General features: G+C 39.3%; 1 protein-coding gene across 7 annotated transcripts in view; it reads right to left on the minus strand.

Moving 5' to 3' along the window:
• Window positions 1–12951, minus strand: part of Ccdc191 (coiled-coil domain containing 191) — a 102554-nt gene that overhangs the window by 60665 nt on the left and 28938 nt on the right. For all 7 annotated transcript variants that reach the window (XM_029568174.1, XM_029568172.1, XM_029568173.1 and 4 more), the window contains one exon: window positions 9415–9568. In XM_029568174.1, coding sequence (XP_029424034.1) covers window positions 9415–9568 — 154 coding nt within the window. The remainder of the gene's footprint in view (window positions 1–9414; window positions 9569–12951) is intronic.

Here is a 12951-nt window from a genome sequence, read left to right on the forward strand (position 1 = left end):
ACTCCTTGGCATATACCCAAAGAACTCATCCTACTGCAGAGACACTTGTACATCCATGTTTGTTGCTGCTCTCTTCACAACAGCTAAGAGATGGAACCAATCTAAGTGTCCCTCAACTGATGAGTGGATAATGAAAATGTGGTTCATTTACACAATAGAGTTCTACTCAGTGGCAAGGAACTCAATGTATTTCTTTATAAATACCAGAGTTAAGACTGAGAGCAAAACAGTTGGTTTTAAGGGTCAGCTTTATCACAGAAGTTACCAAGAGCAACGTGACAGATTCCTAGAGCACTGCTTTAATAAAAATGACTTGCTATTGGTTCTTAGCTGCTTGCTCAAAAGCAATCTCATTAAAATTTAAATTAAAAAATAAAGAATGAATCAAAGATGGTTTCTTGATTTTTCTTGATCCATAGCAAACATTACTTAGGTAAACATGAGCCTGCTAAATGTGCTTAGAAGAAAATGCTGGCGAAAGGAATAAACTCTCAGTCCTCTGATTTTCCTTTGAAGGGACAATAAGCAGCTGCTTTCTCACATAACATCTATTTTATTGTTTCCTTCACTCTTATATTAGTGACTTTTCTTATTGTTGTAACAACATACTTGGCAAAAGTAATTTAAGGAAGAGTTTATTTACTGGACTGGTTTACAGTCCAGTCCATCATGGTGGGGAAGGTACAGCAGCTACAGTGGTCTAGCAGTAGTGGCAGTGTAAGGCAGCCAGCCACACTGTGTCTACCACAGTCCGGAGGCAGAGAGGGATAAAGGCTGCTGGGTTAAGCTGGTTTTCTCCTTTCTATTCAGTCTAGGACTCCAGTCCATGGGATGGCACTCCCCATATTCAGGATGGCTCTGCCTAGATACCTAGAAGTGTATCTCTAGGTGATTCTAAACCTAGTTGACAACAAAGATCACACTGTCACACTACTTCCACCACCCTCCTCCTGCTAACTGCCTGCTGCTCCCAGGTCTGCTGCTCCTAATCAGTTCATACTCCAGAACTATAACTTTGCTCTTTGTAACAAGACGTATTTAAAACCATGCTTGGGTTGGAGAAGGAATGCATTCTGTTTAGGCCAGAAGAACTTGAAGTTTTAACTAGCCAAGTAACTAATGTGACCCCTCTCCATTTCTTTCTTACTGCAGGTGTTTCTGCACTGGGATTTTATTTCTGATAGCTTTTCAGATATAGTCACACATTCTTCCATAGCTTCTACCATCTCTTTATTATAGTTATAGTGATGGGCTTTATAGAGGTAAACGAACTAGAGAAAGTCACTATGGGAACGAACTGTTCCTAAGTACACCTCTATAATAATTTTTCAAATGAAATACTACAATGTGAAATTTAGAAAGTTTTAGAGTAAAATGCTTTCTTTCCCTTAAACTCTTCCATAAGACAGCATTTGGTTTTTTAGGATTCCACTCAAGAGAAGAAATGACAGCTCACCCTGCTAAATTTATTACCTGCACTGGAGTTGCCCTCTTTCTGTTGGCAAGAAAAGCTCTTCCCTGAAGTGTAATCACACTACTGTCACTGCAAATGATTGACATTAGGTGGAACAGCAATTTGCTATCTAATCTTCATTGTAATTCTAACCCTGTCACTAGAGATGCTTGTTCTGATTAATGAAGTGGGTAACTCATCAAAATTCTTCAGCTATTTCCCTTTTGTCAGAAAGCTCGATGATAATTGCATCAAAATTCTCTGTCATGGAAAAATAAACAATGAATTGTAAAGAGGACAAAATGTCAACAAGTTTACAATTTATTTTTGCTGAATGGAACTAACAGTGGTTCAACTAGTAGTCTAGGGGACTCGGCTGAGGTTCAAATGTCAGGAAGGAGGTTGCCTTCCCTACTCAACTCCCAAGACACTCTTTTCTGCTCCCATTCCAAAAGGAACAGACATCCTATGTTGCAACTGGAAGCACTCCTCAATGTCCTTTTTCCCTTTGGGGGACCACTATACATAAGGAAAGACACCACAGATGTTATAAAGAGCATGGGGCTTGAGGAGGAAAAGATCCTCGCCAAGGTAACATAAACCTCCTACAGGAAGGGTCAGCCCTAAACTCTGAATGGAAATCAACTGCCTGTGACTATCCACTTCTATTTTTCATCATTTTGCCCCTACCCCTTGCCTGCAAAAAGAAGAAATCATGACAGCTCTCCATATTAGTCATCTAAAGTCCTATAACTGATCACATTAGAGGAAAATCCTCCAGTTTCTAACACTTGATTCCATGGAAAACTCTAGAGACCTAAAGTCTGATAACCTCTACTGGCAGAAACTTCAGTATTTAATTACTATTCTTTCTTCTTTTAGTTTTGTTTTATTGTCTTTTTTTTTAATTGTCTTTTTGAGACAGGGTCTCCCTGTAGCCCCAGCTGGCCTGGAACTCATTATGTAGACCAGGCTGGCCTGGAACTCACAGAGTTCTGCCTGCCTCTGCCTCCTGAGTGCTGGGACTAAAGGCATGTCACCACACCCAGCCATTTACTTCTTTTAAACTTGGTTTTTAAAATCTTTCGTTTCAGAAATTTAACACACCCAAAAGCAGAACAAAAGAATAAGCCTTCACCCAGTTTCAAACCTTATCAAAAATCTTGCCAGTCACCCTCCATTTGTCTCCCTGCATTTTTCCTCACCTGCAGAGTTGAAAAATAAATCCCAGACATCAGACATTGTAACATTTTACCCATAAATGTATCAATATGCACCAGTAACATAAGCAATGTCTCAAACACTTCAGAAAATATATACCAGATATTGCCTTTGGCAATAAATCCAGAGGGCTGTTTCTCAAACCCCTACTCGACCTATGTGTGCTGGCATCATTCTTTCTCTGCAGTTTGATTTGCAGAGGCGTTCCCCCACACATGGCACTATTGAGAGGTTGGTGGCTGTGTCAGTTCAGAAAGTATTTTGCTTCAGTGCTAGTAAGGCAGTTCTGATAACAGTAAGATCTTCAGAAAGGGATCATGCTGTATAAATGAGATACTCAACTACAGGTTCCAGAATCCTGCCAGGAAAAAAAAAACATGCAGGCCTCTTTTCCACATATCGCCATGTTTTCTTGGTTTAATTTGAGGTGGATTTTTGGAAGGTTCTTTGCCACAGGCATAATAATAACAATGATTCCTTTAGGTCCTTATTAATCTTACTCTGTAACAGAAAAACCTAACCAAACAAGCAAATCAACCTCCCCCCCACCCCAGAGAATTAAGATTTAGCTTAGAAACACCCCATCTTCCACTGTTCTCTTCACAAACAGAAGAGATAGCAGGCTTTCTAATCTTATTAAGAAAACAAAAATGTATTTTAGAATAGAGAATTTAAAAAGGCACTTTGCAAATAGTGTTAAGAATTTCATAGTTAATCCCTTGTTGTTTCTGCTAATTAGCTCTGACACATGAATTGCTGAATCTTCCTAAGAGATTTACTAGCAGATCAAACAGATAAATAGGATAGGCTCTAAGTGGAAAGTTTCTGTTAAAAAAAAAGTTTCTGATTCCATGCAGAGACAAGGCAACGAAATGCATAGGAAAGATACACACCAACACCTGAACGTGTGTTGATGAAAGAGAGCACAGCTTCTCTCTAACGTCCTGTAGTAAATTATAAATAGGAGGCATGGTGGCTCATGTCTGTAAACCCATCACTTGGGCAGCTGAAGCAAAATGACTGCTGTGAGTTTGAGGCCAGCTGGGTTACATAGTGAGTTCAAGGCTGACCTAGGCTACAGTGTGAGACCTTGTCTCAAAAAAAAAAAAATAATAATAATAAAATAAAATAAAAACTAACTAAAAACTACATGACTTCAATAAAATGTTAAGGATTTGGCAGAACAAATAAAATTCAGAGTCTAAGCATAAGAAATTACAGAGATTAAAGGAACCTTAACTAGAGCAACTCCTAGAAATGGATTTTTTTAAAAGTCTGCTAAAATGCTATATGCATATTCTATTGGGTTTGTGCTGGGGACATTCTGAGTAGTTATTGTAGCTATCGAGCTCTGATGCTAGTCACTGGGTGTTTTCCTCTTTTTCATTCTCTGGTCAATAAAGGCTGCTGAGTATACAGGTTCCATAACTCAAGGACAGCTTCAGACTCCTGTGGAACTGGGCAGGAATGCGGACCAGGACCATGCCATGAGCCCAAAGGGTCTATCTACTCCACTGGAATTTACCAGAAGACTATTTCACATATACATTGCAAAAATATCAATTACAGGTTCACTACCCAAATTATAAATAAATAATGTAATCACAATGAATGGGAAGAGTAAGAACTTAAGGAACATTGGAAAATAATATTTTAACTGAGTATCATAAGGCCAAAAAATTATTATACAAATATTGTGTTGTAGTTAGTACATTGCTAGCTGTACAGGTTAGCAATTCTGTTTTCTTTTCTACTGATTATGTATCAGAAAATGACCTTGAACCTCTACCTTCATCTTCCATCTGTTGAGAATATAGGTGTGCTCCATCACACCTGAAGGTTAGCAATTCTTAAATTACTTTTATCGTCAAGTAGGGTTGGACTAACAAGTAAACAGAATGTAAATACCTACAGCCCACTTTCTTACTGTCAGGGAAAGAGGTTGTGGATGCTCAAGAGGGAGAGACTAATAATTATGAACTCACAACGACTTAATACAAATTCAGAAAGTCCAGAAATAAGATAAGATAGAAATCAGGAAAAGGAAAAGAATGACTCCTGTCTCTGTGTTATTACACTGGAATTAAAGGTGCTGGTAGGAGCTCATGAATTTTAATATGTATATAGATACACAGATATAAATAGGAAGTCTGTGCGTGATGGGTTAGTAGACATAGATATATTTTCTAACACTTTCTGCTAAGAGGATGTAGAAACAACACCCTAGGAGCAGTACGCACAATAGCTTTGGTTTCTAAAGATCATTCTCCTATAAAAGGAACCATGGTTCTACGCAGAAGTGTTTAAGTCACACACTAAGGCAGAAAAAATACAAGATGAGCCTGGAGTATCTTGTGATGCCATAAAGAAAGTACTGAAAAAAGAATAGAAGCACAATGAGAGGACAGAGCAGCCAGGCTGAAAGCTTTTCCAATGGACAGAGTTGGAACAATCTGAGCAACAAAATAAGGAGCAATAGCATAAGCCAGAGAAAAGCACATACTGATGAGTCCACACTGAACAGAATAAATAATTACATAAACCACAAGCAAATAAATGTGAAAGAAAGGACAACTCTTTCTCATAAAAGAATTTCAATGAGTAAATCTAGGAGAAATGAGGAAAACACAGAATGACCACAAGGCAAATACCACATTAATAGCTAGTGCAGGCAAGATCCACCGTTAGACGCTAAAATTGATGAGTGACAGTTTATGGAGTAACAGGAGATTTGCATACCTTCACAATTTCTCCTGTAAGAAATTTATTAATTATGAAAGGGAAAATAGTAAGTTTACAGTGGGGAACTAGCAGGCATAAAGTTAACTATGTGGTCAGCAATTATGTACAGCTTGATAGATGTGGGAAAGGGGACCCTATTACTGCTTACTAAAAATGTACTCTCATTCTGAGAATAGACAACATTAGAAAACATAAATTGAGAGAACCCTGCCAAAATACCTAACCAGCTCTCTTAAAAATATATCATGATGGGGAGATATGGAAGGAGTTGGAAAGGAGGGAATGGGCATAGATTTGATCAAAACACCTTATATGAATGTATGAAATTCTCAATAAATTTTTTTAAGTTAAACAAATCTATATCCATATCTATATATAAAGATATATATATTTAAGACCCTGATATACATATATATGTATATCAGGGTCTTAAATACAAGGAAAGAACAAGGAAGTATCAGGTATTGGAGGAAACTAAAGCACATAATAAAAGACAGCATAGGTTTCATGGACTGAGTCCTAGAATATAAAAAGGGTATCAGTGAAAAAAATGGGGATATTATAATAGGGTCTATAGTTTAAAAATGGTATTATGCCAACATTCATTTCCTAGATCTAATTATATTGTGCTTATATAATAGCTTAACACACAGAAAAGCTGGGTGAAGGGGATTCAAGTACTATTTTTTTTCTTTTCTATATATCAAAACCAATTTCAAAATAAAACTTTAAAAATAATAAAGTACAGGCAAAATAATAAAGTACAGGCAGCAAAGCAAGGATAATTGTGATGGTTTGAATGAAAATGTCCCCCGTAGGCTCCAAGTATTTGGACATTTTGTCCCCACATGGTGGTGCTGTTTTGGGAGGTTTTAGAAGGTGTGGCTATCCTGGAGGAAGCACGTCACTGGGGGTGGGCTTAGAGAGCTCTTAAGCCTTGCCAGATCTCCAGTCCTCTCTTGCTTCCTGTGCCTGCATGGTGATGTGAGAGACTAGCTTCTGCTGCTCCTGCTCCTGCCACCTCCAGCCACCATGCCTCCCCACTATGATGGGCTGTAATTCCCCTGGAACTGTAAGTTCAAATAAACTCTTCCTTCTATAAACTGCTTGGGTCAGTGTTTCTATCACAGCAACAGAAAAGTGACTAATACAATAATTTATTCAAAATCTGTCAGTTTTCCCTTGGCTTGGTAGTGAAACACCTTTAATCTCAATGCTTGGGGGCAGAGGCAGGAGGAGCTCAGTGAGTTCAAGGCCAGCCAGGCCTGCATAGTGAGACCCTGTCTTAAAAAACAAACACGAAACAACAAAAAACAAAACAAAACAAAACAAAAAACAAAAGGAAACAAATCTGCCATTTTTCCCTTCTAAATACACTGACATGCCCTTTTCAAGTAATCTGATTTAGATGGGTCATTAATTTTGTTAAAGTTGTGTTCAGCATTCACATCTAGAAGTCCCATCTAAAACATTTATTAGTTCTATAGCATATCTGATTTCTTACTGTAAAGTGGACTTCATTATAATTTTTTTTTTTTTTTTTTTTTTTTTATCTCGGAGGCAATCATGACCTGGAACTTGCAAGTAGACCAGGCTGACTTTGAACTCACAGAGATCCATCTGCTTGCCTCTGCCTCCCAAGTGCTGGGGTTAAAGCCATGCATCACTGCACTCAGACTTCATTATAATTTTAAACCGTTTTTTTAGGGAACACATGTCTTACTTACCTCTGGTTGGCTGGAAGATATGGCATGCTTTCCTTGTGCCTTCTCAAGATGTCCCCAAATACTCCTTTCTTTTCTTATTTTCTCTTAGAAGTCATCACCATTATTATAGTAGGGCACACTAACTCAATCCAGCTCATGAAGGATAGAGAATCTACGAGTTCTTGCAAGTCTCTCTCAAAATATTAACCCTAACTCTTAAATTTCCTCCATTTCCTTCTATTTATGAAACTAAAACTCTGACCAAGTTTTTGTTTATGAGTAATTATAATTTCTTGTCTATGAGTCCAAAATGCTACCACCAAATATGCCCACCTTTTTAAAAAAATCAGATTGACTACTTTCCATTTTTCCTTCCATCTTACTTATCTATATCATATTCAAATTCCCATCATGCTTTCCAGGGCCTTCGTAAGTCCACTCCTGTACAGACTGCGCTCCCTCAGCAGCTTCCAACCTTCTTTTTCTCGTGTTAAGTCCTCTCATTTATGCATTCATTCTACTAATTTTCATGAAGTTTAGCGATGCCTACAGCCCTAGTATAGGTATTGTGGGGGACGGGAAACATACATATTTATCTTTTCTCATTTAACCATCTCATTTATAAATCTGCCAAGTCATTCACTTTACATGAAATGTTATAAGCCCCAAATTTTTATCTGTTTCCCTTCATTGAAAAAGCTGCTTAAGTAACCTGAGGCCATGATATGGTTTGAATCTGGTGTCCCCACAGGCTCATGTTTTCAATGTTTAATTCCAAACTGGTGAAGCTACTTTGGGAGGTTCTAGGAATTTTGGCAGGGGGACCCTACATAAAGGAAGTAGGTCACTGGGGGTGGGTTGTTGGGAGGTATATCTCAGTCAGCTCTCTGGCTGTTTCCAGTCTGCTAGTATGTGAATAGCTATCCTCTATCACATACTCCTCAACTGCCTGGGGTCAAGCAACAATAAACTGACCCTTTGAAACCATCATCCAACAGGAAGCATTCCTTCTAGTTTTCTTCTGTCAAGTATTTTGGTTAGAGCAATTCACAAGTAGCTAAAGTAGGAGCATACTCATTTGTCAATATAAACTTAGTTACGGATATGAAGGACATAGAATTTATTAAGCTAGACTAAGAAACCTTCCTTAAATGGATTATCTGACCATTACCTAGTAAGAGACCATGTACATAAATATTTTTTTAAATGCACATAAAAGGGGCTGGAGAGATGGCTCAGTGGTTAAGAGCACTGACTTCTCTTGCAGAGGACCGGAGTTCGATTCCTAGCACCCACACGGCAGCTACCAACTGTCCTTAACTCCAGTTCCAGGAGAATCCGAAGCCCTCTTCTGACCCCTAAGGCATTGCATGACACAGATGTGCTTACATACATGCAGGCAATACACTCATACACATAAAAATAATAAATAAAATAAAATAAAATGTATATAAAGATAAAAAATTAGTTATGTGGGGTGTCACAAGCCTTTAATCCCAACACTCAGGATGCAGAGGCAGGGAGATCTCTGTGAGATCGAGGTCAGCCTGGTCTACATAGTGATTATCAGGGCAGCTGAGGCTACAGGGAGACTGTCTCAAAAAAGATCAAGGAATAAAAATAAAAAACATTTTTAAATTTTGAAAAATCATTACTTACTTTAAAAAAAGAAAGTAAAAGAAAGGATAAAATACAGGGCAGCTCACTTAGCAAGAGAAGCACAGAACTAAGTTATCACTGCTTTAGGACTTACCATACCAAAAGGTAAGTAACTTGTGCCTTCTAAATAAATATAAACATAAGCATCCTGAAGACTGTGAAAGTAGAAGCCAACAATCAAAACTGCCAGAGGGCAGTAGTTAAATGCTACTCTGGAGAGATAATTAAGGAAGAAATCCTAGGCATTGCTCTTAATTTCCCAGGACCTCACTAACATCTCAGAACAGGGAAGCCTAGTGCACTGCCCTGTGGGACAGGTCAGCTGGGTAGCAGTGAACAAATGGTGATGCTGATCTGGGTATCTAGGACGGACTCTCATGGGCTTAGTGTTCTCCTCTGCCCCGTGGTTGTTTTTCTTTTTGTCTTTGAGACAGGATCACACTATGTAGGCCCAGTTACACTTGAATTTGCTCTATATACCCCAGACTGGCCTGGAACTTGTGACGACTCTCCCACCTCAGCCTCATGAGAACACATGAGCTTTAATACCCAACACACTTTATTCCCTTTCTGATGGAGCTTCCTGTCACTCATACTATAAAATGTTGACTAAAAAGGCATTATAATTCTCACCTGATGATTTTCCTTGAAAGTCTGGATTAATATCTTTTTCAGTTTCCTTTTTCTTTCTTTTGCAACTTTTTCTTCATCCAGATGAATATGAGCACTTTCAAACATTCCTTTCTCTAGCTTCTTTTGAGAACTCTCTTCTTGCCTTCTCTTTTCTCTATTAGTAACAATTTAAAAAATATGTAATAGATTCAATAATGAGTAATTATAGTCTACTACAGTGGAATGAACACTGAATATTCCATCAGAGCAGGGTGACCTTTTGTTGTTTTGTTTTGTTTTGATTGAGACAGGGTCTCCCTGTTGCCCCAGCTGGCCTGGAACTCACTCTGTAGACCAGGTTGGCCTCAATCTCACAGAAATCCACCTGCCTCTGACTCCCAAGTGCTGGGATTAAAGGTGTGCCTAACTCATTTTTAAATCTTAGTTTATTATTCTATAAAATATAGATTAAACAAAATAAAGTTATAAAGTATTCTGACAAACAACCCTGTAGATACTTTAATAAAATTTTTTATTGAAATTATATTGCATTATGCATTGATCAAAATTTGAGAATTAACTATAAAATACTCTCTAATGTAGACACAAGTTCTACTTCTTTTATTTTCCTTTTTAAAATTTTAATGAGAGCGAGAGCAAAAGCGAGAGCGAGAGGGAGAGGGAGGGAGAGAGAGTATCAGCAGGTATGTATATGGCACAGCATATGCGTGGAAGTTAGTGGACAACTTTCTGGTGAGCTGCTTGTCTCCAATCTAGTTTGGAGGCAGGGTCTCTCTTGTTTCTGCTCCCTCAATTCTGACTCCAGTCTAGCTGACCTGTCTCCTTTTTCCACCTTACTGCAGGAACGGCTAGGATTACAGATACATACCACTGCACCCAGCTTTTTACACTGGTTGGTTCTGGTAATTGAACTCAAGATCGTCAGGCTTATTGCTTCCCTGGGCCTGCACAACCGGCAGGCCTCTCTCCTACCCGCAGGCCTCTCCCCAGGGTAAGCCTATCACTCCCTCCACACCTTTACTCCCCCAGCCTCATTCACCCTCTCATCTCCCCTGAGTTTGGGCCCTGCCCCATTCCTTGTCTTGGGGCTCCAGACACCTGGGGAACCAATACTGCTTCCTGATCCTTTTCATCCAGACCAATGTAGTGCCTTCTCTGGGCCCCAGGAGCACTGCTTCTGGGCCTGGCCCAACCCTCACCTCCCTCTGCTTCCCTGGGCCTGCATGACCCTCAGGTCTCTCTCTGACCTGCAGGCCTCTCTCCTGGGGTAAGTTGATCCAGCGCTCTGAGCCTTGACTCCCCCAGCCTCATTCACCGTCCCATCTCCCCTGCCCGTCTCTCCTCCTAGACTGGGTCCTGTTCCATTCCTTGTCTTGGAACCCGAGACACCTGGGGAACCACCACTGATCCTGATCCTTTGAATCCAGACCAATCCAGTTCCTTCTAAGGTCCTCAGGAGCACCCTAGGCCCGGACCTGCCCTCACCTCCCTCTACTTCCCTGGGCCTGCAGGAACCCCAAAACCTCTTTCCTGGAGGCCAGGGCTGACCTTTCCTCTTCCTGATCCTTTGCATCCAGACCAACCCAGCTCCTCAGTGCAGTCCCCTGGAGCCCTTAGGGCCACTTCCCACCCCCATCTTCCTTTGCATCTCTGGGTGTGACGAAGCCAACAGCTGCTCTAGACCAGCATCTTTCCTGGGCCCGGCTCCCAAGCCAGTCCAACTCCCAAATTCATGAAGCCAAAATCTTTCCTGGAGGGATCCAGACCTTAGGAGAAAGACTGAGAGCATCTGATCCTCATCTGACTTGGGCCTCTGTGGGAACTCCTGATGACAAAAGCAATCTGGTCACTCCAATATAAAATCAAAAGAGAGAACTGGAAGCTTAAGAGAAACCAGGCTTTCATGCCCAAAAAGTAAACCACAAAGACACATAGAGTTTACAAAAAGAAGCAGACCTAAACTTGAAGGCTTGAGTCTCACACAAAAATCAGAAACTACAAAAGAAATTCACACGTCAAAATCACAGAGAAAAAATAATAACATGAAAAACCAAAATAACATATCCCCAATAGTCCCCTAGAAGAGTACAATGAGAACCCCCTAGAGATAATGCAGGACATTGAACTCAAAAGAACAATTATAAACAAGATAAAAGAATTCAGTGAACTTAAAGAATACACAAAGAAATCAAAGAACTAAAGGAAGATAGGGATAAACTTCTGAATGAATTCAGAAGAGATAGAAATATTGAACATAGAAATAAGAAAAGATCAACAGCTTAAACATACCCATAACACGTAAGAAAATTGAAACAGTAATACAAAGCCTCCTCACTAGGAAAAGCCCATGACCAGATAGATTTACAGCAAAATTCTACCAGACATTTAAAGAGGATCTACATCTAATACTACTTAATTTATTCAAAAAGATAGAAATGGAGGGAGAATTTCCAAATTCCTTCTATGAAGAACTTATGAATCATAGGCATACAGGAAGGAGAAGAATCCCAAGATAATGGCATGGACCAGATCTTTGAAAGAATCATGGAAGAAAATTTCCCAAAATTAAAGAAAGACATTCCCACACAAATACAAGAAACATACAGGACACCAAACAGACAGGACCAGAACAGAAACTCTCCACGACACATCATAGTAAAAACACAAAACATACAAAAGACAATACTGAAAGCTGCAAAGGAGAAACAAGTCACATATAAAGGGAAACCCATTAGGATTACAGCTGACTTTTCTGTGCAAACTATGAAAGCCAGAAGAGCCTGGACCAAAGTATTCCCAGTTTTAAATGAATGACCACAGATGCCAACCCAGATTACTATACCCAGCCAAAATGTCTATTATAGTCAAAGGGGCAAGAAAAATCTTCCGTGACATAAATAGGCTAAAGGAATTCATGTCCACAAAACCAGCCCTTCAGAGAGTTCTGGAAGCAATACAAAGAGCTGAAGAAAGGAATGACTATACCCAAGGGGTTAGAAGTTCAATGAAGGTATAACTGTGGAAAAGTACAGCTATATCAAGAATGTAAACAGAAATAAAAATGACAGGATTCAATGCACATCTTTCATGAATAACTTTAAATATTAATGGACTGAAAACCCCAGTCAAAAGGCACAGACTAGGTGAATGGATGAAGAAACAAAACCCATCTTTTTGTTGTCTGCAAAAAACTCATCTCACTTTCAAGGACAGGCGCTATCTTAAGGTGAAAGGATGGAAAAAATTATTCCAATAAAATGGTACTAAGGAAAAAGCTGGTGTTGCAATTCTAATATCTGACAAAATAGACTGTAAACTGAAACTAATCAGAAGAGATAAAGAGGGCCACTTCATTCTGATCAAAGGAAGAATAGACCAAGCAGATATTACAATCATGAACATATAATCACCAAACTCTGGTGCACCCAACTTTGTAAAAACAATACTACAGGACTTTAAGACCTATCAAATGGACTGAACAGACACCTACCAAATATTCCACCCAAGCACCAAAGGACATACTTTCTACTCAGCACA

This window comes from Nannospalax galili, unplaced genomic scaffold (genome assembly GCF_000622305.1).
Source record: "Nannospalax galili isolate Female #2095 unplaced genomic scaffold, S.galili_v1.0 scaffold18, whole genome shotgun sequence".
Classification (NCBI taxonomy): Eukaryota; Metazoa; Chordata; class Mammalia; order Rodentia; family Spalacidae; genus Nannospalax; species Nannospalax galili.